At 43.5% G+C, this 25,020-nt stretch overlaps 2 protein-coding genes across 3 annotated transcripts in view; one reads left to right on the top strand and one right to left on the bottom strand.

The window, feature by feature from the left end:
* The window catches only part of ZNF131 (zinc finger protein 131), a 195,275-nt gene extending 191,819 nt beyond the window's left edge, over nt 1-3,456 (bottom strand). The window contains exon 1 of the mRNA XM_033931963.1: nt 2,914-3,456. The gene's annotated coding sequence lies outside the window, so the exon portion shown is untranslated. The remainder of the gene's footprint in view (nt 1-2,913) is intronic.
* The window catches only part of SELENOP (selenoprotein P), a 60,714-nt gene that overhangs the window by 2,103 nt on the left and 33,591 nt on the right, over nt 1-25,020 (top strand). The window contains exons 1-3 of one of the 2 annotated variants that reach the window (XM_033932024.1): nt 6,248-6,266; nt 12,802-13,017; nt 15,443-15,655. In XM_033932024.1, coding sequence (XP_033787915.1) covers nt 12,815-13,017; nt 15,443-15,655 — 416 coding nt within the window. In that variant the 5' untranslated portion in view covers nt 6,248-6,266; nt 12,802-12,814. Of the gene's footprint in view, nt 1-6,247; nt 6,267-12,801; nt 13,018-15,442; nt 15,656-25,020 lie in introns of those variants that run through there. The other variant, XM_033932015.1, reaches the window with a different exon arrangement.

The following is a 25,020-nucleotide window of genomic DNA, read 5'->3' on the forward strand; positions in this document are numbered from 1 at the left end:
CCAGCGCCTCCTTCCTATGTCAGTGCCCCTTCTTATGTCCTTAGTGCCCCCAAATCCAATGTCAGTTCTCCTTTGTACCTTTGTTCCAGGTCTCCCTCTTTCTCCCTCCTCTGTTATGATATTGCCTCTCTCTGCTCTTCCTCAGGGTCTCCCCCTGTCTGCACCTCCCATAGTCCTGCATCTGCCTTCTGTCTTTCCCCTTTGGTCCAGGCCTTTCTCTAGTCTTACTTCTGCTTACAAACCCCCCTTTCTCTGCCTCTTTCTATCCTTCCTCCCTCCTTCCTATGTCCCCCTCCCTGCCTTCCAGCCTTTGTCCCACCCCCTCCCCCAAAGCACGCCTGCCTGCCTGCCTCCCTCCCTGCCGCACCAAAGCCAGCCCTCCCTCCTTCCCTCCCGCCAGTGCTGATTCAACCCCCCTGGTCCACTGCCGCTGCCTGCCGCCCAGAAAAGGAAGGTCCAGGCACCAGCCCACAAGCCTTCACAACATCAATTCTGACGTCGGAGAGGAAGTTCCGGGCCAGCCAGGCAGCAGAATTGACATCAGGAAGAAGGCTTGTGGGCCGGCGCCTGGAACTTCTCTGGGCAGCAGGCAGTGGTGGCAGACTGGGTGGGGGGTTGAATCGGCGCTGGAGGAAGAGAGGCTGGCTTTGGGACGACAGGGAGGGAAGGGAAGCGATCGCCTGTCCCGTTGTCCCTGCACACAGCTTCGGGACGCTGTCCCTGAAAACGGGACATTTTGGCATCCCAAAGCTGTGTGTGGGGACAATGGGACAGGGGATCTAAAAACAGGATGGTCCTGTTCAAAACGGGACATATGGTCACCTTATTTATCTGCCATCATGTTTCTGTGTTCCGTGTTTCTATCTTTTGCCAAAGTGATAAAAATATTATAAGCTATTCGAGGTTGGAGGGGAGGGACTCAAATAATAGAGAAAATGTGATTAACAATATTGTGTGAAGATTAAGGGGAACTTCAGTACAATGTGATACTCTTAATAGTGACTATGAAATTTGGAATCCATAACTTACATGTTAAACGTAATTTGAAATATTTTTATCCTATAACAATTAAACCTTTACTTGAAATCTACCTGCTTTTGGTGCCCTGTTTCATTTCTGTATATCCTTATGTATCTAAAGAGTCATGGGGGCTTATAATCAAAAAAACAAAATGTTCAAAAAGTGGCCTAAGTAGGTACTTGGACGATCAAAAAGTCAGCTTAGGCCTTTACCCTGCCTCTGAACGCCTAGAGCGAAAAAGGGCATTTTTGGAGGAGTGGAAAGGGGGGGAGGTGGGCTGACCTAGACTTAGTCATCTGACAGCCATAATCAAAAAGGTTTTACAGGTTACCAGAGGGAACTTATATGTTTTGACTTAGACCAAGTCAAAACGGGTATAAGTTCCTAATCGGGCCGCTGAGCTGATCACAGCTGCCGCGATCAGCTCAGCAGCCCAGGCAACCTGTCTCCGCCCCCCTCCAATCACGGCAGTAGGGATCCCATGCCCTCCTGCCGGCACCTACCCCGGCAGGAGGGAGCCCAAGCCCTCCTGCCGGAAGACCAATCACCCCCCACAGTGAAGTATGCAAACACACAAAAATATTGCTCAAGACTTGCAGAGCTATTGTACCATACCATAATAGCAGTAACTTCCAGTTACACAAGGGCCTATGTAGGAAAAAGCAGCAACATAAACACTGCAATGGGCAGTAGAATATCAACCCACCTATTAGAAAACTAAACAAGCCAGAATAGTAAAGACCAATTCTGCACAGTTAATGCAAACAGAAAATCATGTTTCTTTCACACATGCAGAACACATCAGACTTTCACCCTCACAAAAACTAAAAATAGAAATAGACAAAAATTAAACTGAACTCTCCAAAAAGGCAAACTCTGCATACAGTTCAATACCAGAGAAAGAAAACCAGTGATATATGTCCCCCTATACTATGCAAAATATAAAGACAGATTTAAATTTCCACATATTTCAATCAACAAATACACATAAAATAAAAATGGAAAATATATTTTTCAATTAGGTTTCAGAGGCCAAAACATCCTTCCTCAGGTCAGGACAATATACTGCTGTTATAGTATCCTGTCCTGATCAGAGGAAGGAGGTTTTAGTCAAAAATGTATTAAAATTAGTCTAATAAAAATGTCACCTTAATTCTATTCTCTCTATATATGAACTTAAAAAAAAAAAAAAAAAAAAAAAAATATATATATATATATATATATATAGTTACCATACTATATTCTAAACTCTCTTCTAGCTAGCTTCTGCTCTCTCATCCCTCTCCATGCACCATCTACCCTATTACTTTTGCCCCCTTCAGCATATAAATTATCTTTCTGTGCCTTTCATCATCTGCCCTCTCTCTTCTCCCATTCAGCATCTAACCTCCCTTTCTCCTCCCTTCCATTCAGCATCCCCCAACTCACCTACCAGTTCTCTAGACCAGCAGCAGCAGTAAAACGAGCTAAACCCATGTCTGCCAGCTCTTCCCCAGAACAAGAAGGTGACATTAGAGGGAGTGGGACTGGCAGCTGTGCATATTTGGAATGTGGCTCCATGATGGGGTTAACTTGTTTTGCTGCTGCTAGTTTGGAGAAGTAGTAGTGGCAGCAGGATAAAAGCAGGGAAAGAGTCCAGGTCCTAGTACCACTGCTATGTGGCTAAGAGGGAACACTAAATGCATCTTCTTATTACCTACTGCAAGGGCAGACCCCCCCCCCCCCCCCCACACACACACACACTGCTTCACCCTTGGTACATCATTGCCTCTTTCTTAACTTTTGCCTACTGACTGGAAGCATTGAACATTGCTTCTGCCACCATGGTTTGTATGACTCAAACAAGTTAACTGCATAGGCTGAGAAGACAAGAGGGCATCCAGCAAGAATTACCTGCTGCCATTATTTCTCACTTCAGATGTATTTCAGACCTGCTTCTGTTCTTTATTTTCTCTTATTTGCAATGTTCTTAGCTCATATGCCATATGCTCATAACCTTTTTTGTTGTTGTTGTGACAGCACATGTTCCTTAGTTGGGGGTTTCCCAAGAGCAGTAAGGTACCCTCAGCTGATATGATTTAGAATTTTGGCATATGATATCTATTGTATGTTGATTGATGATGGCCAGTAATCCAGTTGTGCTCTGAAGAACATATTTGCTTGTCTGGCAGTAAAGGAAGATTGTATGATTAAGAATTCCTTATATTAAGAAATGAAGTGATACATCTTTGGGGTTAAAACAGCATATAAATGAAAGGCTATGAACATGGAAAATGAAGATTTTGAGCTTAAAGGCATAGAATAAAAGTTGCAAATAGTTCTAATCTTTTGAGCTCTTTGGCAAACAAGGAAGCAAATACCAGGAAAGAATACTCTACAGAATAGCAATTGGTTGCTCTATAATGAAGGCTCATAGCATGGACATCAGAATGGGGGAGGCCACTGGGGCCATCCAGCGTTCCCGCTAAGCTGCGCTGGGGTGCGCTTGCGCACAAAATATTACCTCGCAGCGCACAAGTTTCTCGTCACAGCGCACACAGTGTAGAGCACAGTTCTTCAACCGCCGGTCCGCAAACAAAATCTTGCCGGTCCGCGAAGGATTCGGTCCCCGCCGCAACGAAAGGCCGGCGTCAGCTGACTTGCAACTTCCTGTTGCAGTCGCTGTGCCGGGACTCCTGCCTTCGCCGGGACTCCTGCCTTCCACCGCGTTTGCCTCCTGCCTTGTCTCCGCACCTCCAGACCAGCAGCGGCAGCTGTGTATGCTTTTAACTTCGGCACAGAGCTGCCCCTAATCAATAGTTTAGCGCGGTTTCATAAGGCAGCCTCGGGGCCTTTGCTAGGCCGGCCCACATCGCATCATCGAAGCGGGCCGGCTATCAAAGGCCCCGAGGCTGCCTCATGAAACCTCGCTAAACTATTGATTAGGGGCAGCTCTGTGCCGAAGTTAAAAGCATACACAGCTGCCGCTGCTGGTCTGAACTCTTGGGCCGCTGAAGGAGGGCAAAAAGCAGCTGTCCTGGAGGTTTCCCTTCCTCTCGCCTTTACAGGTTCCTTTTTTCCACCTTTTTTTTTTTTCCTTCAAACGGCAACGGGCCCCAGCATCGACATCAATCAAGTAAGTTCCACTGTCAATCAAGCGGTTCTGCTCGGCCAAAGCTTCCCCTGTGACATGAGCCACCCTCAGGGGAAAGAAAGTGACCCACAAAGGTGAGGGGAAGGGGGGCAGATGATGGAAGTTGGGGGGGGGAGAGAGAGAGAGAGAGAGAAGGGGCAGATGATGGAATGGAGGAGATGAGAGAGAGAGAGAATGGGACAGATGATGGAAGTGAGAAGAAGGGAGAGAGAGCAGAAGGCAGATGGATGTCAGTTGAGAAGGGAGAGCAGATGCTGAATGGAAGTGGGGAAAGAACACATACTGGATGGAAGGAGGAGATAAATAAAGGGGGAAGAAAATAGTAAGATAATGGAGGGGTGAGGGAAAGGGGTGACAAGCTGTGTGTAGACACAGTGAAAAGAGGGAAACGGGACTAAATAGTAAGAAAGAATTTAATTTAGATGGTGGCAGAAAATAGAGAAGGAAGACCAGAGAAGAAAAGGGAAGAGAGAGCAGAGAATGATCAGATCTGAGTGGAGGAAATGAGAAGAGAGATATGCTAAAAACCACAGGGGGGAGGGAAGGATAGAGAGGCCAGACCATGAGGGGAACAGAAGGAAGATGATGGATGCTAGACCAAATTGGGGGGTGGGGGGGGGCAGGAGGAGAGATGGCAGGGAAAGACAGACAGTGAATGGAAGGGGCAGATGCTGGACTGAAGAGACAGAGAAGGTTATCATGCTGCTGTACCGGGCCATGGTACGCCCTCACCTGGAGTACTGCGTCCAGCACTGGTACTTTAAGAAGGACACGGTACTACTCGAAAGGATCCAGAGAAGAGCAACTAAAATGGTTAAGGGGCTGGAGGAGTTGCCGTACAGCGAAAGATTAGAGAAACTGGGCCTCTTCTCCCTTGAGCAGAGGAGATTGAGAGGGGACATGATAGAAACATTCAAGGTACTGAAGGGAATAGACTTAGTAGCTAAGGCAGGGAGAACGAGAGGGCACTCTCTAAAGTTGAAAGGGGATAGATTCCATACAAACGTAAGGAAGTTCTGTGGTAGAAAGCAACATATTTATTTGGCTCATAACTTGCTGGCGCCCGATATTTTTAGCTCACAGTGAAAAAAGTTTGCTCACAACACCCGCCCGCTTAGAGGGAACACTGGCCATGACCTTCCAAAAAATTGGCAGTTGGTCAGAGGAGTCTGTTTTGGGCGGCTCTACTGGTTTATGTAAGGCTCTACTCCTCCATCCACCTTTTCCTGGTTTCTGCAATTTTAGGTCTTTGGGCAGCTGCTGCAGAGCATCAATGAGCATTGCTGCAGATTGCAGAACGAAGACTTCCAGGACAGGGCCTGCTCGTTGTCGCTGCATGAAGACTTAAAATTACAGCGACTGGGAAGAGGTGGATGAGAAAGTTAGGAGCTGGAGAGACACGTGCTGCAGGATCCTGCTGGGTGGAGCTTTTGTGCCTCTCCAACCAAAAAAAGCGTTCCGCTGCCTATGTCTTGTAGCTTTTGCAAACAAGTACTTAGGGACTGTTGCCCACTTGTAGAAAAAAAAATCTGCGGACTGAGACAAAACTGAAACATATTGGTCTCAATGATAATGATAGCATAAACACACACTACCTCACCCTGCCAACAGCATCCCTACAAGAAAACCTAATGGTGGGTGCATTATGCTGTAAAGATACTTGTAAGGGGTGGAGCTCAATGACTGCACTGAGACGCCAACGCGGTCTTTTTGATCAAATTTCCTGTCTTCACCTATGGTGAAAAGAAAGCCTAAAGTCCGGGTTTTTCCGGAGGAACCTTATCTCAGACTGGTTTGATGGACTCCGTTGTGCAGCAACCAAAGGAAGCCTTGGCAGGAGGGAACACGCAAGCTGAGGCACGGGAGCTCTCCCTTGATGGTGCCAGCTTGTCCCCAGAGGAGCAGAATCCACCGGCTTGTCCCACAGCATCGGGAGCAGTAAGAGTGGGGGAGCTGCAGCCGACACCTGACTTGGCTCGGGACTCTCTCTTGACAGCCCGGCAGGGCGGGGGATCCAGCTCTGCGAGGAGACAGGAAGAGAGTGCTTTGTCAGCAGTGCAGCCGGAAGGAAGAATGGAGCAACCATTTTTGAAGATTTCTTCTGCAAACGCAAGTACTATTGCTTCACCAGAGAGTCCCAGAACTGAGTTTTTGCCCTTAACGGAAGCCTGAGGTCTTTAATATGGAGTCTATTTGGGAAGCTATATCTAGTCTTCAAATCTCTCTGGGAAGCCAGATACAGCAACTTTCCCAACATTGCACTACTGTACTTTCAGAAAGTTTGGAGTTAAATAAAGTCCTAATCTTGGAAAACAAGTCAGATGATTTTGACGGCAGAATAAAATCTCTAGAAATACAAGCACTAACTTGGGTTAAAGATAGTACAATCCTTCACTTCAAGCAAGAAATGGTGGCAAACTCCATTAGGAGATGCAACTTGCAGATTATTAACTTTCCAAAAGTGTTTTCTATGCCAGCAATAGTTGTGTTTAAGCATTATCTAAACAAAGTTCTGAAAGTACCGGAGTCCTCTTACTAGTGCTGCCTGATTCAGGAAAAAAAAATTTTCGATTTGATTCAGCCTATTGAATTGATTTTTTGATTCAATTCGATTTTCCTACCTAATTGGGTGGGTTTTTTTTAATTTTTCTTCAAACATCCTGGTGGGTTTATTTTATAGCCTCTTCAACCCCCTTTGCCTTCTCCTACCCACACTGGTCCTGTAAACAAACAAAAAATACATTTCCTCACTCTGTTAAATCCTAGCTCACATTTGCAGTCTAACACCAGCTCTGGCAGGATACACTTTTCAAATCTGACATATTGTAATCACAAAACCGAAAATAAAATTATTTTTCCTACCTTTTGTTGTCTGGTCATTTTTCAAATCATGTTGGTCCCAGGCTTTGGTTGTCCTCTGATCAGGCTCTCCTTCTTTTTTCTTTCTCTGTGCTAACCATCCATCTTCCATCTCTGTCCTACCCTTCTCTTTCCCTTTCCTCCCCCAGAGGTCTGGCATCTTTCCTTTTTTTCATCTCCACCCCCCTGCAGCTGCAGTGATGGACCCCACCATCCACAGATCCACCATCTCTCTTTTTCTCAACTACCCGTTCATCCAGCATCTCTCTTCTGTGTCCCTGCCCCTATTCTCCTCTCCAGTATTGTCCCCCCTTGTGTCCCTGTTCCAATGCTCCCTCCATGCCCAGCATCTTATCTCTGTTTCATGTCTCTCTCCCATATCCAGCTTCTTCTTTCTTTCTTCCTTACCTCCTGTATCCCCTTCCCCAGGTACAGGCTTTCTCCTACTATCTCTCCTGCCATCCTGCACCCTGCCCACCTACTTTGGAGCAGTATCTGTCCCTCTTGTACCCTTCCCCTTGTGGTCTTGTATTTCTCTCTCTCTGAATACAGACGTGATCCCGGAGGATTGGAAGATAGCTAATGTTACGCCATCTTTAAAAAAGGATCAAGAGGTGACCCGGAGAACTACAGACCGGTAAGTCTGACTTCGGTTCCGGGGAAGATGGCAGAAGCGCTGATAAAAGACAGCATCAATGAGCATCTAGAAAGAAATAAACTGATGAAAACAAACCAGCATGGCTTCTGCAAGGAAAGATCGTGCCTAACAAACTTATTGCACTTCTTCAAAGGAATTAACAAACAAATGGACAAAGGGGACCCCATAGACATCGTGTACTTAGATTTCCAAAAAGCCTTTGACAAGGTACCCCATGAACGCCTACTACGGAAACTGAAGAACCATGGGGTGGAAGGAGACATACATAGATGGATCAAAAATTGGTTGGCGGGTAGGAAGCAAAGGGTAGGAGTTAAGGGCCACTACTCTGACTGGAGGAGGGTCACGAGTGGTGTTCCGCAGGGGTCGGTGCTTGGACCGCTGCTGTTCAATATATTTATAAACGATCTAGAAACAGGGACGAAGTGCGAAGTAATAAAATTCGCAGACGACACCAAACTATTTAGTGGAGTTGGGACAAAAGAGGACTGTAAAGATTTACAAAGGGACCTGAACAAACTAGAAGAGTGGGCGACGAGATGGCAGATGAAGTTTAATGTAAAGAAATGTAAAGTCTTGCATGTGGGAAACAGAAACCCGAAGTACAGCTACACGATGGGAAGGCTGGTAATGGGTGAAAGTACCCTAGAAAAGGACTTGGGGTAATAGTGGAAAAGACAATGAAGCCGTCAGCACAGTGCGCAGCGGCCTCAAAGAAGGTGAATAGAATGAGAGGTATTATCAAGAAAGGTTATCCTGCCATTGTATCGGGCGATGGTGCCGTTAACGAAAGAGGTTATCCTGCCGTTGTATCGGGCGATGGTGCTCTCGCATCTGGAGTACTGCGTCCAATATTAGTTGCTGTACCTTAAGAAGGATATGGCGTTACTCGATAGGGTTCAGAAAAGAGCGACGCGATTGATAAAAGGTATGGAAAACCTTTCATATGCTGAAAGACTAGAGAAACTGGGGCTCTTTTCCCTGGAAAAGTGGAGACTTAGAGGGGACTTGATAGAGACTTACAAGATCATGAAGGGCATAGAAACTACAAGAACGAGAGGACATTCAGAAAAATTAAAAGGGGACAGATTCAAAACCAATGCAAGGAACTTCTTCTTCACCCAAAGGGTGGTGGACACCTGGAATGCGCTTCCAGAGGGTGTGGTAGGACAGAGCACGATATTGAGGTTCAAGAAAGGATTAGATAATTTCCTGAAGGAAAAAGGGATAGAAGGGTATAGATAGAGGAATACTACACAGGTCCTGGACCTGATGGGCCGCCGCGTGAGCGGACTGCTGGGCATGATGGACTTCTGGTCTGATCCAGCAGAGGCAATGCTTATGTTCTCTCTATTAGTAAAGCACCTCTCCTCTGCTTTCCTCCCCCTCTTTTTGGTTTGGCCTCTCTCTTCCCTTCCCTTCACCCCAGGTCTGGCATCTCCCCTCTCCTCTCTTCCTCCTTCCTCCTCCTCCCTCTGCACAGGCCTGCCTCCCTGCCGCGAAGGCCTTCTTCCCCAGCAAGCCTGCAAGTTCCCCCAGCTTCCCCGCTTTTACCTTAAGGCTTAAGCTAATACAGCAGCCTGCAGGATCACTGGTGCTAGAGCGATCCCTGCAGCTGCCATCGTCCTCAGTGGCATGTTCTCTCTGCCACGATCCTGACCCTGACGTCCGAGGAGGGGCGGGACCATAGCAGAGAGAACGTGCCGCTGAGGATGATGGCAGCTGCAGGGATCGCTAAAGCACCAGCGATCCTGCAGGCTGCCATATTAGCTAAAGGTAAGAGCGGGGAAGCTGGGGGAACATGCAGGCCTTTCCGACTGAACCTCCCCCCTCAAGAAGGAGCGGCAGCGTATGGCCAGCAAGAGGCAGCGCTACTGCTCCTGCTTTAGGAAGGCATGGGGGAAGGGTCAGTCATCGAATCAGGAGTCCGATTTTTAAAAAAAATTGAATCGATTCGAATCATGAATTGGGCAGCACTACCTCTTACCCACCTCTCTCAAAAATATATTATTTACCTAGGAGAGTTAGGTCTCAAAACCCTAATCAGCTATATCTGGCCCGCCTCAATCGGGAACAAAGCACAAAAAAAAACAGCGCGGAGCTTGAGATACCTCCACCAAGTAATCTTGGAAGCAGAAAGTTTGTTTTTCATATTGCAGCTTTCATCCTAATCTCAATGCTGTGTAATATGTCCATTTTGTGTCTATAGTTGAGAAGCCGGAAAATGACCACTCAGCTTCCCAGAAGGCTCCTGTTTCTGGCCCAGTCTGTGTGCCCGCTCAATGCGGAGCGGGCCCGCTGAATCTGGTAGCTGCAAAGACTCTTTTAGCCAGCATTCCAGGAAGTCTCTAAGAGATTTTTCTTCCACTGATTCCACTAGACCGATAAACCTTAGATCAGTGGTTCCCAACCCTGTCCTGGAGGACCACCAGGCCAATTGGGTTTTCGGGATAGCCCTAAGGAATTGAGCAGCCAGGTTTGCTCATAGGTGGGTAGAGTGTACATGAATGATGGCACATGACGCAAAAGGTATTTAAAAAATGTATTAATTTGATTTATTTCCATAACCTTTATCAAGATTATTGCGTCATCGGTGGGAGTCTTTACAGGCGCCAAACGCTGGCATTTCTGACACAGAATCCCTACCTGATAATTCGTTGCTCACCAATATATATTTTCCGTCCAGTCTGACATCACACTTGTCAGCCAATTGGCTAATAGAGGCTGTCCTTAGGTTTAAACAAAGAAATTCTTTTTTGACACCGAAAAAGTTTCACAAATCATATTTTTGTTTACATTACTTTCTAAATATGCATAAAATATTATAACATGCTCAAAGAACACTTTAAATCCAAAACAGCTTGTTTGTTAAAGTCAGCCTGCATTTCTCTTCAGCATCTGCTGATAAATTCGTGTTCCTGTCAGCACAAAAGAAGGAGGAGGCCTATTCACCCTCCCTAAACTAAACTAAACCTTAGGTTTGTATACCGCACCATCTCCATGGTTGTGGAGCTCGGCACGGTTTACAGGAATTGTAATGAGAAGGAACTACAAGGAAGGGCTAGATGAAGATCAGAGGAAAGAAGAATGTTAGAGGGCTAGGATGGCAGATGAGTAGGGGGTGTTAGATTCTTGAGAAAAGCCAGGTTTTCAGATGTTTACGGAAGGGTTGGAGAGCACTCAGGTTCCGAAGAGGGGAGATAAGGTTGTTCCAGAGCTCGGTGAATCTGAAGGGGAGGGAAGTCCCCAGTTTACCTGGGAGGGAGATGCCTTTTAATGAGGGGAAGGATAATTTCGATTTTTGGGTGGGTCTGGTGGTATTAGGATTCGAGGAGTTCCAGACAAGTGGAATTAATGGAGGAAGGATGCCGTGGAGGATCTTGAAAGTTAGGCAGATGCATTTGAAATGGATTCTTGAAATTATCGGAAGCCAGTGAAGCTTGGAGAGGAGCGGTGACCCTTCCTGCTCTGAGTCTCTCAAAAACTGATACAGTGTTTCTGGCTCTAACTATTTCCAAATGTTGCCTCTTAGGCTCCCTTAAAGTTTCTTCAGGTTTAAAATATATAAAATATGTTTTTCAAAATCCATTCTCATGTTTAATATACATTAACACATCATTCATACCACATATCACACACATAATCACTCATGGGATCCCACACACATATACCAACACACATATTGCATTCATAAGATACATATAACTATCTGTATTCAAAAATATGAAATCCTATATCTTCCACAAGCCAGACTGAGAGGTCTGGTATTAATTAGAGCCACGAGGCTCAAGGTGGGAAGACTCAGAGAGAACAAAGAACAGACAGGGCAGAAAGTCACCGACACAAAATAGAGTCACTAACTCAAGATGGAGTTCTTAATACCTCTAGAAGTATGTTACGCATTACCTGATTTCCTCTATGGTCTGCTCCATCTAACACCTCACACAAATAGTGAATTCCCCTTTTCCTTTGCTATATATCGGTTTCCTGGTCTTTTGTTTATCATCCTGGCTTTTTCAAAGTTTTAAATGTGTTTGCATGTATATAAAACCCTCTGATCAGGACTAGGAAGGTCTCTGTCACGCCCTGCTAATGCTTCTGCGCCGTGTGCGCCAAACCAGGCCTCTTCAGGAATATGCATGGAGCAGTTTTGCATGCCCGTCATTTCCATTACATGCAAATATCTCTCTTGCATATTCATTAGGGCTAGCCTGAAAACCTGATGGGCCTGGTGGTCCTCCAGGTTAAGGATTGGGAACCACTGCCTTAGATTATTTTGGTAGGACCTATTTTCAAGGTCCTACAGCTTCGCTTTCAGATCCACCAGCGTTGAAGCATGCACTGCTTGCTCCTGAAGAGCCATTACACTGCATCTTCCATGCCACTGATAAGCTGCTGTGCTTCTTGCACCTCGGAGGTTAGGGAGGCAAAGCATTGATCTAAGTTCTCCAACTTGTCAAGGATATGTTGTAGTTTGTCCCTGATCGCTTTTCCTACTCTAAATCTAAGGTGTGTTTTATGGGCCGGTGCGTCTTATGGAGCGAAAAATATGGTATATGTTCTGATTTTGGTTCCATGAATGTTATAGAGTGACATGTATAGGTACATTCTTGTTAATTATTATACTGGAATTATGGTTATTTGTTATATGCATATTGATCTGCTCGTTTGATAGAATATGGAGCAATGCAAATTACAAGATGAGTTTCAAGTTATCTTGTAATTAATTAGGACTTTTATGTGTTTATAATGTATATCTCATTATGTATGTAAATTTTGTAACCTGTCCTGAGCTCTTTGGGAAGGACAGGCTAAACGAACAAATAAATAAATAGTGGATGGAATGGTTAGGCAGACTAGCTATAAGGCCTTTATCTGCATTAATTTTTTCTTTGTTTCTAGGTTATGTTTCTTAAATATTTTCTGTTATTGAACTTCCAATGATTAACATGATTTTGGGCAAATCTAGCTCATGGAATGGACCAATGGTTACATAAGAATATTGTATTGTTTGCAATATAACTAGTTCTATTACTTTGGAATCAAATTGTCAATAAAAATACCACCTATTTTACTTTTTGAATTATCATGAAAGTTGGTTTATTAATTTTTTGCTTTTTTTCTTGTGCAGTTAAGTGTCAACCATGTGGAGAGGGCTGGGTCTTGCCCTGGCTCTCTCTTTCCTCCCAGGAGGAGGAACAGAGAACCAGGGTGAAAGTTTCAGATGTAAAGAACCTCCAGACTGGTCCATTGGGGAACAGAATCCAATGCTGAACTCTACAGGCTCAGTGACAGTGGTGGCACTTCTCCAGGCTAGCTGACATATGTGTATTCTGCAGGCATCCAGGTAAATATATTTTTAATACAACTCTGCAAATATCTGCAGTAGTGTGCAAACTATATAAATATCTGGGTGCAATAAGAGTAACTTCCACAAGTATTTTACCAGTGTAAAAGGCTCCTTGGAGGCTGGCATGTCAGAGAGGGTGAGCGGCCCTCATTTCAGGGATACTTCAAGGATACCAGTGACCTCAGTGCCTTGATACTCTCAACACAGTATCTTGAGGGGGATCAATATCTGTGCACCTTGGCCCCTGCCTGATATCCTGCATCAGCATCTTATGGTGCAGATGAATATATGGATGAAACCGGATTGGAGGTTATCTAATCCTGAGGGTTTCTATTGCCACTCAATGTTGAGGGTGGTCAAGACACTCTTGATGTTGATACATCCCCCATGTCTGATGCAGCTCCCAGTATAATGGAGACCATTGCTCCCACTATTAATAGACCAGACTTATCTGCACCAAAATTCCTTTCACACTGCTTCTAAGAACATAAGTATAGACTTACTGGGTCAGAACAATGGTCCATCAATCCCAGTAGCCCATTCTCATGGTGGCAATCCATATCCCTAATACCTGGCCAAAACCCAAGGAGTAGCAACATTCCATGCTACCAATCCAGGGCAAGTAGTGGCTTCCCTCATGTCTTAATAACAGACTATGGATTTTTTCTCCAGGAAATTGTCCAAACCTTTCTTAAAACCAGCTATCCGCTCTTACCACAACCTCTGTCATTGCATTCCAGACCTTAACTATTCTCTGAGTGAAAAAAAAAATTCCCCTATTGGTGTTAAAAGTATTTCCCTGTAACTTCATTGAGTGTCCCCTAGTCTTTGTAATTTTTGACAGAGTGAAAAATCAATCCACTTGTACCCGTTCTACTCCACTCAAGATTTTGTAGACCCCTCAGCTGAAGAGCCCTAACCATTTTAGTCTTTCCTCATATGAGAGAAGTTCCATCCCCTTTATCATCTTGGTCACTCTTCTTTGACCCTTTTCTACTGCCACTATATCTTTCTTGAGATAAGGAGACTAGAATTGAACGCAGTACTCCAGATGAGGTTGCACCATGGAGCGATACAGGGGCATTATAACATTCTTAGTCTTGTTAACCATCCCTTTTTAAATAATTCCTAGCATCCTGTTTGCTTTTTTGGCCGTCGCCACACATTGGTTAGAAGGTTTCATCGTATTGTCTACGATGATACCCAGATCATTTTCTTGAGCGCTAATCCCCAAGGTGGACCCTAGCAGCCGTAATTGTGATTCAGGTTATTCTTCCCAATGTGCATCACTTTGCATTTGTCCACATTAAATTTCATCTGCTATTTGGATGCCCAGTCTTCTAATTTCCTAAGGTCCGCCTGTAATTTTTCACAATCCACAAACAACTTTGAACAATTTAGTGTCATCTGCAAATTTAATCACCTCACTCGTCGTTCCAATTTCCAGATCATTTATATATAAGTACAGACCACTGCGGCACTCTACTGTTTACTCTCCTCCATTGAGAAAAATGACTATTTAACCCAACCCTTTGTTTTCTATTTGATAACCAATTCCTAATCCAGAACAGAACTTTGCCACTTATCCCATGACACTTTAATTTTCTCAGGAGCTTTCTTATGCTCTCTGACTCTCCTTAACATCTGTGAATAGAGTTTATAAGAGGAGGAATCAGGATTAAGTCCCAGGTATTGCAGGCACCAATTATAAGTATCCATGATGGATATGGTCCTTTTATACTTGGCACACTTCTTAAAGACATGTCTGAAAAGAAAGCCACAGTGAAATCAATTATCTCAATTATGTAAAATACCTGGCTAGTTGCCCAAGGCCTAAGAGGGTAATAAAAAATAAAGACTTAAAAAGTACCAAAAAACCCTAAGTATTTTTGTACCAGGAATTTCAGCCTCACACAGCAGAAACAGAACTTATAAAGGAAAAATCTTGAGACATGAACTGAGAAGACCCATAAAAAGCACGTCCAACTTGCTCCATGGAAAAACTGAGACTTTCTAGGTCCCATGCAACAGTTGCAAATGGGAAGACACATGTGTGTGTGATCTAGTCAATCTAAATTTTCCCACACACTAACAAGTTGTAGTATACAAGCTGGTGAGCATTTCTGCATGTGCTTCATCAGATGACATCATTCTGATGTAAGAATATATCATTCTGCCTCATATGGGAAATTTTTGTCTTGCTTCTCATTTTATTTCCTAGTTATTTTCCTCTTCAGTATCAATGCTATTGAATGAAACTGAAAAATATGCTAATGCTGTTTGAAAAACTTGAGGGATAATTCAGTTATCTTAGATATGCATCTGTTATCTACATGTAAATCTAGAATTAAAAGACTGAAGTATAAAATTAATATCAGTTGTAACTGGGTTATAATGATTGTATATTAAATTTGTATGTTAGGTTGGATGATCTGCGGTTAGAATTGGAGAATGATGGGCTGGTTAACATCTCATATATGATTGTTAATCACCAAGGCAAGCCTTCTCAACTGAAATATAACCACTTGAAAGAGCAAGTGTCAGAGTATATTCCTGTGTACCAACAAGATGAAGATAAACCTGATATTTGGAGATTGTTGCATGGATTCAAGGATGACTTTTTAATATACGACAGGTATGTAATTCAGGAAACGTCTGAAATGTTTGCCGGTTACCTAAATATTGCTCCACATGAGGATAGGCTTTTCAGCTCTCCCTCTGTTTTCGCAGGGGTTAGGTGCAGAGCCGGCCTACGAATTGCGAAAAATCACGAATAAGTTTTTAGGCCGGCTCTGACCAATCCCCGCCTCCCTCCTGCATCCCCGGATCTTACCTGGTAGTCTAGTGGTGTCGCGAGGCAGGAGCAATCATCCTATGCTCCTGCCCCGTGCAGAGCCGTCATCAAAATGGCTACCGTGAGTTCCTGTTGTAGTAAACAGTAGATCTCCATGAAGGGCAGCAAACAAAACACAAGTTTAATGAAAATGAAAGCATGAATAATAAACCATGAGCAACTATATTATATGTGTAAAACTAATAAGAATATACAGTCGTGAAAAAAATTAGGACACCCCTTGAAATATTCAGTTAAAATCAATAAAATTCTTTGAACTTAAAGAAATGTTCATATATCGATGTCAAATCCTTTTTTTTTTTTTTTATCTCTGGAAAAGAAAGTGATGTAATTATAGGTAAACAAAACTTTTACTTGATTTACACCTTGATTTCAAATTCACTGAGATTTGAGATAACCTCCTTGCCCCGCTGCTGAACCTAGGCTCATTCCAATTATTTCGAAAGCATCTGAAAACCTGGCTTTTCTCCAAAACATAAAGCTATCTATTTAAAATGTAAAGCTAGCTATCCTCTTCATAACCTCTAATTTCTTATTATGTCCTTCCCTCATTTATTGAATTTACCGATAAACCGTGCCGAGCTCTATCTTTATGGAGATGATGCGGTATACAAACTTAAAGTTTAGTTTAGATTTACTCATGAAACAGATATCCACAAAAAAGTATATTCTAACTAAGGAATAAATTAGGACACCCTAATAGCTAGTGTTACCCCCTTTGGCTGAAATAACTGCAGTGAGTCACTTCTTGTAGCCATCTACCAGTCTCTGACATTGGTCTGAGGAAAGTTGTGAGATGTTTGAAGGGTTTCTTGCATGTACAGCCTGTTTCAAATCACCCCACAGCATCTCAATGGGATTAAGATCAGGGCTTTGACTCGGCCACCCCAGGACTCTCCATTTCTTGGTTTTCAGCCAATCCTTGGTAGATTTACTGCTATGTTTTGGGTCATTGTTGTGTTGCAGGGTCCAGTTCCACTTTCACTTTAATTTTCTTACATATGGTCTCACATGTTCCTCAAGCACCCTCTGATACACTGTAGAATTCATGGTGGATTCTATGATGGTGAGCTGGCCAAGTCCTGCTACAGCAAAGCATCCCCAAACCATGCTTCCACCTCCATGCTTCACAGTTGGTATGAGATTCTTTTCCTGGAATGTTGTATTTGGTGTACGCCAAACATGTCCTCTTTTCTGGTGTCTACATAATTCAATTTTAGACTCATCGGTCAATATAACACTATTCCAGAAGTCCTGGTGTTTGTCTACGTTCTCTCTGGCAAACTTCAGTCTGGCCTTGATGTTTCTCTTATAGAGCAAATGTTTCCTCCTTGCATACCTACCATGCAAGTTAAATTTGTGCAGTCTCTTTCTGATTGTAGAGGCATGCACTTTCACATCAACTGTAGCAAGAGCCTGCTGTAGGTCCCTTGATGACATTTTAGGGTTTTTAGATAACTTTCTTAGCATCTTTCAGTCTGCTCTGGTGGTCAACTTGCTTGGACGGCCAGACCTAGGCATGTTGGCAGTTGTTTGGAAAGTCCTCCACTTGTACACTATTTTCCGGACCATGGAATAGCTAATATCAAATTCTTTCAAGATCTTTTAAATCCCTTACCAGACTTATAAGCTGCTACAATCTTCTTTCTGAAAGCCTCAGACAACTTTTTTTGATCTCACCATGGTGTTCACTCTCACCGCAGCAGTCATGAGCACACCAAACTAAATCTCTGAGCTTTAAGTAGGGCAAACCTCCTTCAAAATGCTGAGTAACGATGTTCTAATCATGTGCACCTGATGTGATACACCTGTGTGTGATTTGAACCACTTTAAGTGGGAGGATATGTGGGGGTGTCCTAATTTATTCCTTAGTTAGAATACACATTTTTGTGGCTATCTTGTTTTATGAGTAAATCAAGGAAAATTTTTGTTATTTACCTGCAATTACATCAGTTTCTTTTCCAGAGATTAAAATAAAAAATTTGACATCGATAAGTGAACATTTCTTAAGAAAGAACTGAATTTTACAGAGTAAAAACAAACAAAAGAAAAATCAGAATCCTGGTACAACCCCTGCGGTGTGTCCCAAGGATCCCCACTGTCCCCAACACTCTTCAATCTATATATTGCCTCACTAGGCACCTGCTTAGACCAACTAAACATAATATCATACAGCTATGCAGATGACATCACCATCCTCTTTTCCTTTGACCAACCGACCCCCACAGCAATAAACACACTAAACTAAACACTAGAAACAGTAAAACAATGGATAAAAAAATCACAAATTAAAACTAAACCCAGAGAAAACAAAGTTCCTACTTCTTGAAAACGACAGAACCCCTACAATAACGAACCTTGAAATAAACTCCATCTCATAGCCCATACAACCCCACCTAAAAATACTAGGGGTGACGATAGAGGCTGTACTATGCAACTACATGTCAACAAAACAGTCCAAAAAGCCTTCGCAGTCATGCGAAACCTAAGACAAATCTGAAAATTCTTTGATAGAACAGAATTCAGACTCCTGGTCCAGGCGCTAATACTAAGCCTACTAGACTACTGCAATATTGCATACCTACTCTGCTCCACCACCATGATAAAACAACTACAAACAGTACAAAACACATCCCTCAGACTGATCTACTCACTGAAGAAGTTTGACCACATCACCGCTGCATACCAAGACACACACTGGCTACCTGTACAAGCAAGAATACTTTTTAAATTCTACTGCATGCTCTTCAGAAGCCTACATGACAATGGACCATCCTACCTGAACACTCGCCTAACTTGGAACACCTCTTCCAGACCAAGGAGAACTCAAACACCCTTTACCCACCCCCCAGTCAAAGGCATCCAGCGTAAAAAAATACATGATGGATACTTGCTGCACAAGCAGTGAAACTAGAAAGCCACATCTCCAATTTACTGATTTTAGTACCAAACTACAGAACCATCAGGAGGGAAATAAAAACCAGGTTGTTTAAGAAATATGTCAAGCCATACTTCTGATACAATCAGTATCCTCACTCCATCACCAGACTCCAAATGTTCCAACTAATAGCTTCCCTGTAATCTTCTGGCTGGAAATGACCAGAATCTCTTCCTTTTGTAATACGCTGCAAGGTATTGGCAGAATAAAAAAAAACTAATGTAATGCAATATTTCATTGAGTGTTCTAATTTATTCACATGATTGTATACAACTACACCACACAGAGAGAATTCAAAACTTATATATCTATGTCAGAGGGAAGGCTTCCAGGTCAGCCGCAGGCAGTTTGTACCGCTGCCTGCAGCTTTGAGAAGAAATAAGTGTGGCTGGGAGGAGGAGGCGGCCTACTTGAACAACTGTGAGCAGTATGGTGGTGGCCAGAACAAAGGTAAACATCCGCAGGAGGGAGGCATGAGCTTGAGACACAGAATGGAGGAAGGGAGAGGGCCAGTTGGAATATGGGAGGAAGAAGATGAGTTGCAACACAGAAGGAAGGGAGAGAGCACGAACTTGGGACATAGGAAGGAGGAAGGGAAGGAGGGAAAGATATGCTGAGGTGGGGGAGGGAATAGAAAGGGAGAATTGTTGGGCATGGGTGTCTGAAAGAGGGAAAGAGATGGTGCACATGGGAAAAAGAAAAAGGATAATTGTTGGGCATAGAGAGGGAGAGAATTATTGGATATGATGGTGGGAGAGGAGTGACGTAGAGATGCTTGGGTAAGAGAGAGATGTGTGATACAATAGGGAGGAATATTGGACATGGTGGTGGAGGGAATGAAGGGAGAGATGCCACATGGTGCTGAGATGGGCTAAATGAGGTGGAGAAGGTGGGAAGAATACTACGATCAGACTTTAGGAGAAAAAAAGGAAAGTTTTCCACAACTCTGTGCTAGTCCAGAGAGATTTGTACTCTCCCTCCCCCTGCATATCTGACATTCCTACCCACTGTTCTTTCAAACTAGGCCAAATACACAAATACACAGATTCTCACATGTTCCAAGTTATATATAAATCTGTCTTAAGAGCTGTTTTAAAAACGAAGCTCGTTCTTAACCCAGGGAATGCCTATATTGGATTATAGACAGCTGCAATATTATAGAAAATACACTGTTTCAAATGGTACTTAGATAAAATTTCAAGGCACCTACCAGTGCCTAAACAAACAGCACCAGAATCGTGCCTAATGCCACACTAGGCATGGTTAATGCTGAAGTGGTGTTAGGCACCATTTAGCTGCTCCAGAAGCATTATTCATGTCAAAAGCAGGCACTGAAATTGTAGGTCTTGAAAATCCTAGCCTACATTTCCGGTACCTACCTTTTCCTGAGGCACAATTATCAAAATGGCACCATTGTGTGATTGACACATGATTGGTGGCTGCCAACAAGGTCACCATTTAGAGAATCCAGGCCAAAGTACCTGGTAGCCACATTCTCGCTGCAGCCACCGAAATGCTGACATTGTACAGTATCAATCTTTAGACTTATGTACAGCAGTTTCTGATCTCTGTTTCCTATTAGATAAATAAATAATCAGTGCTTGTAAATATGACGGTGCATGACCATACAAAACTCGATGAACCACAAGCATTGCTTTATATTGGACTCTCCATCCTATTGGTAGCCAAAAGAGCCATTTCAAAATTGTAGTCATCAAAACCTACTTATTCACTCCCACAGCATTTTATATTATTTGTAATGCTTGTAATCTATATTTTGTAATTCCTAAATACAAAGCATTATAATAATCAATCTTACAGAGTACTAAATTCTAAGATACTACAAAAAATATTAATTTCCTCAACATATGCAATTGAAAGAATGCTGATTTCACAACTTGTGTTACTTGACTCCTCATTGTTAGTTGGCAGTCCAAAGAAACTCCCAACAAATATATTTCCTTTTTTACAGGGATCTTGTATGTCCCTAGAAGCACTTCAGCAGGTCATCATACCAGTTCCTTTCTTCCCAATATCAACACCTCTGTCTTTGCTATATGCAATACTAAGGCCCCCTTTTATGAAGCCGTGTGAAGCTTTTTTTATCGCCAGCTGCAGCAGTATTAGCTCCAATGCTTATAGGAATTCTATGAGTGTCGGAGCTTTTACTGCCGTGGCCAGTGATATAAAAGCCTAACGCAGCTTCATAAAAAGGGGGGGAGGGGGGTAAATGATTTTCTATGATCCACTTTTCAATTGCATTCATACAAGTAGTTAATTTCTCAACAAATCCTTGATACCATGCAGAAACTGGAGGAAAAAGCTGCACATTATCAGCATAAAACCTACAATAAACATACTGGAGAGTTTTGTGTCGTCCGTGAATTTTATAACTTCGCACTTTGTCCCTGACTCCAGGTCATTTAGTGCGAAGGACTTTCTTTATAGTGGCTTTGTTTGCGGATGACCTGCTCACAGCACTGACCAACCCTCGGACTATATTGCCCAGGGAAATGGAACATCTTCAGAATTTTGGCTAAGTCTCAGGGCTCTGGATTAATATGGATAAATCACAGGCATTGGCCCTTTCTGCACTTTACAGACCATCTGGGAGGGAGGGGGCTTCATTGGGTTGATTCTGCACTGCCCTATCTTGGGTTTTCTATCACCATATCTTTCTCTTCATTGTATAAACATAATGTTCTTTCCTTGCTATGGATGACTCAGAGTAAATGTGAATCTCCAATACTTTACCCAACCTCCAAAGTATCCAACGTTCTTATCCGTAGGGTTACAAATTATTCAACTTACTCTCATATATTTCAAACATAGCAAAATGGGGCCTCAGGTGCACCTCCTCCACCCTTAGTAATACTCAATATCAGTGGGAAACTGGTGTTCTTATTCCTCATTGGCCCACATTCCTTTTTTGCTATTGTTTAGTTTAACTTTTTAACTTTTAAAAATTTTTTTTTATATATCCACCATGCTATTTGTAGAAATTTCCTTAAGGTTATTCCTTTTAAAATTATTGATAAATATTTAAATAAATTATATACTTAGCTTATCATGCTACTGGGTTACATGATCCAACATGTTTCGCAACAATTTGCTTTATCAAGAATCACCCAGAGCCGTTATGCCCACCATCTTACTCAAAGTTTTTTTGTGAGCATTGGCGCCCTCTTCCACTTTCGCTTTGGGGGCATATTCACTTGTTGCAGATGATTTTGTTGCCCAAATGGAATTATATGTTGCAACATCTTCCAGTGATCATTTGCCCCCAGGACCTGAAAGCCTGGAATACTATTATCAGGAAATTTCTGTGGGGCAGCAAAAAACCCACAATTACAGCTATCTAGACGGGAGAGGGAAATAGGATTACCAGGCCTCAAGGCTTATAATGTTGCCTGTCACCTAAGGATGGTGTAAGATTAGATGTTTCAGACATCTGATTATTGTGATCTAACATTTGAAAATGATTTGATGGGTGATCTACATCCACCACATAATCCATGTGAGAGCTGCCCAGCTACTGAAAAATCTGAAACATCCCTTGGTGAAATCTTTGAGATGGGCTTGGAGATTATATCGAGTGCATTACTAGCTTCATGCCCATTTTTTGAGATACTTGCCCCTTTTGGGCACCACAGACTTCCTCCCGGGATGTTCACCAGACCCCTTCTCTCGCTGGAAAACCCAGAGTCTTACACAATTTGCCCATGTATTGGAAGATGGAGATGAGGTTACTTTGCTATCTTACGAGACCTTGCAGACTACTTACATTATGAAATCTCAGGATTGGTATGCCCATCTCCAATTACAACAGTATGTCCTTCCTCTTCTCCCCATTTATATTTAGTATTTCAGAGATCTGAGGTTTAATAATATTCTTCCTCTTCTCCAGCATAATAGTCGTGATTTCCTTGAAACAGATTTTGATAAGAACATAAGAATTTGCCTCCGCTGGGTCAGACCAGAGGTTCATCGCGCCCAGCAGTCCGCACCCGCGGCGGCCCACCAGGTCCATGACCTGTCATGTTTACTTGATTTAGCCCTATAGCCCCCTTGTTTTTATCTTTACTCTTTCCATACTCTTATCTACCCTTATCTGTATCCCTCAATCCCCCTATCCTTCAGGAATCCATCCAATCCCTCTTTGAATCCCCGTAGCGTACTCTGCCCGACCACTTCCTCTGGGAGCGTGTTCCATGTGTCCACAACCCTCTGTGTGAAGAAGAACCTCCTGGCATTGGTTCTAAACTTGTCCCCTTCCAGTTTCTCCGAGTGCCCTCTTGTGCCTGTGGTTCCCCGCAGTTTGAAGAATCTATCCTTGTCTACCTTCTCCATGCCCCTCATGATCTTGAAAGTTTCTATCATGTCTCCCTAAGCCTCCTCTTTTCCAGGGAGAAGAGTCCCAACTTGTCCAGCCTGTCAGCGTATGAACAGTCCTCCATGCCATTTATCATTTTCGTAGCTCTTGTCTGGATCCTCTCAAGTATCGCCATATATTTCTTGAGGTACGGCGACCAATATTGGACGCAGTACTCTAGATGCGGGCGCACCATTGCACGATACAGTGGCATGATGACTTCCTTCGTCCTGGTTGTAATTCCCTTCTTAATGATGCCCAGCATTCTGTTAGCTTTCTTCGAGGCCGCTGCACATTGCGCTGATGATTTCATGGTTGTATCCACCAGCACACCCAAGTCTTTTTCAAGATTACTCTCCCCCAGCAATGTTCCCCCCATTTTGTAGCTGTACCTTGGGTTCCTTTTCCCTATATGCATGACCTTACAATTTTCTATGTGAAAGCACATTTGCCATTTGTTTGCCCACTCTTCCAGTTTGCAGGTCTTCGCACTCCTTTGTGTTCCTAACTCTGCTGCAGAGTTTGGTGTCATTAGCAAATTTTATAACTTCACACCTCGTCCCCGTTTCCAAGTCGTTGATAAATATATCGAACAGCAGTGGTCCCAGCACCGACCCCTGCGGAACACCGCTTGTGACCATCTGCCAGTCGGAGTATTGACCCTTCACTCCAACCATTTGTTTTCTGCCGGCCAACCAGTGCCTGATCCATCTGTGTACATCCCCTCCCACCCCGTGGTTCAACAATTTCTTAAGTAGCCGCTCATGGGGGACCTTATCAAAGGCTTTTTGGAAGTCAAGATAAATGATATCTATGGATTCCCCTTTGTCCATCAAAGAAGTGCAATAGGTTTGTTTGGCACGATCTTCCCTTGCAGAAGCCATGTTGGCTCGGTTTCAGCTGTCCATTTCTTTCTATGTGGTCACAGATGCTATCCTTTATTAATGCTTCCATCATCTTGCCCGGAATCGAAGTCAAGCTCACCGGTCTGTAGTTCCCCGGGTCACCCCTCGATCCCGTTTTGAAGATAGGTGTGACATTCGCTAGCTTCCAGTCCTCCGGTACCTTCTCAGTGCTTAAGGATAGATTACAGATTTGTCGGAGTGTGTCCGCTATTTCCGTCCTCAGTTCTTTTAGTACCCTTGGGTGGATTCCGTCTGGGCCCGGTGATTTGTCACTTTTCAATCTGTCTATTTGTCGGAGGACATCTTCATAGCTTACCTCTAAGGTCTCCAGTTTTTCATCCTGATCCCCACTTATGGTCTCCTCGGGTTCCGGTACATTGGAGGTGTCCTCACTTGTGAAGACCGACGAGAAGAACCGGTTTAGCCTATCGGCTACCTCTTTTTCCTCTTTAACCACTCCCTTTCTGTCTCCATCATCTAACGGGCCCACCTCCTCCCTCGCTGGTTACTTCCCTTTCACGTATCTGAAGAACGCTTTGAAGTTCCTTGCTTCCCCAGCAAGCCTCTCTTCGTATTGTCTCTTAGCTTTTCTAACCACTCGGTGACATTCCTTTTGGTGTTTTTTGTGGTCCTTCCGGTTTTCCTCAGTTTGGTCCTTTTTCCATTTTCAGAAAGACGCTTTCTTGTCACCTATCGCCTTCTTTACTTTTTTTGTTGTCCATACCGGGTCTTTTGTTCGATTTTTTTTTGCACCCCTTCCTAAACCTGGAGATGTACAGGTTTTGTGCTTCTTGTACCGTGTCCCTGAGAAGGGACCATGCTTCCTCTATGGTCCCCATCTTTCTAGAGCTGTTGCTGAGTTTCTTTCTCACCATTTTCCTCATAGCATCGTAGTTCCCTTTCCTGAAGCTGAGTGCTGTCGATGCTGTTC

Source organism: Geotrypetes seraphini, chromosome 1 (assembly GCF_902459505.1).
Source record: "Geotrypetes seraphini chromosome 1, aGeoSer1.1, whole genome shotgun sequence".
Lineage (NCBI taxonomy): Eukaryota > Metazoa > Chordata > Amphibia > Gymnophiona > Dermophiidae > Geotrypetes > Geotrypetes seraphini.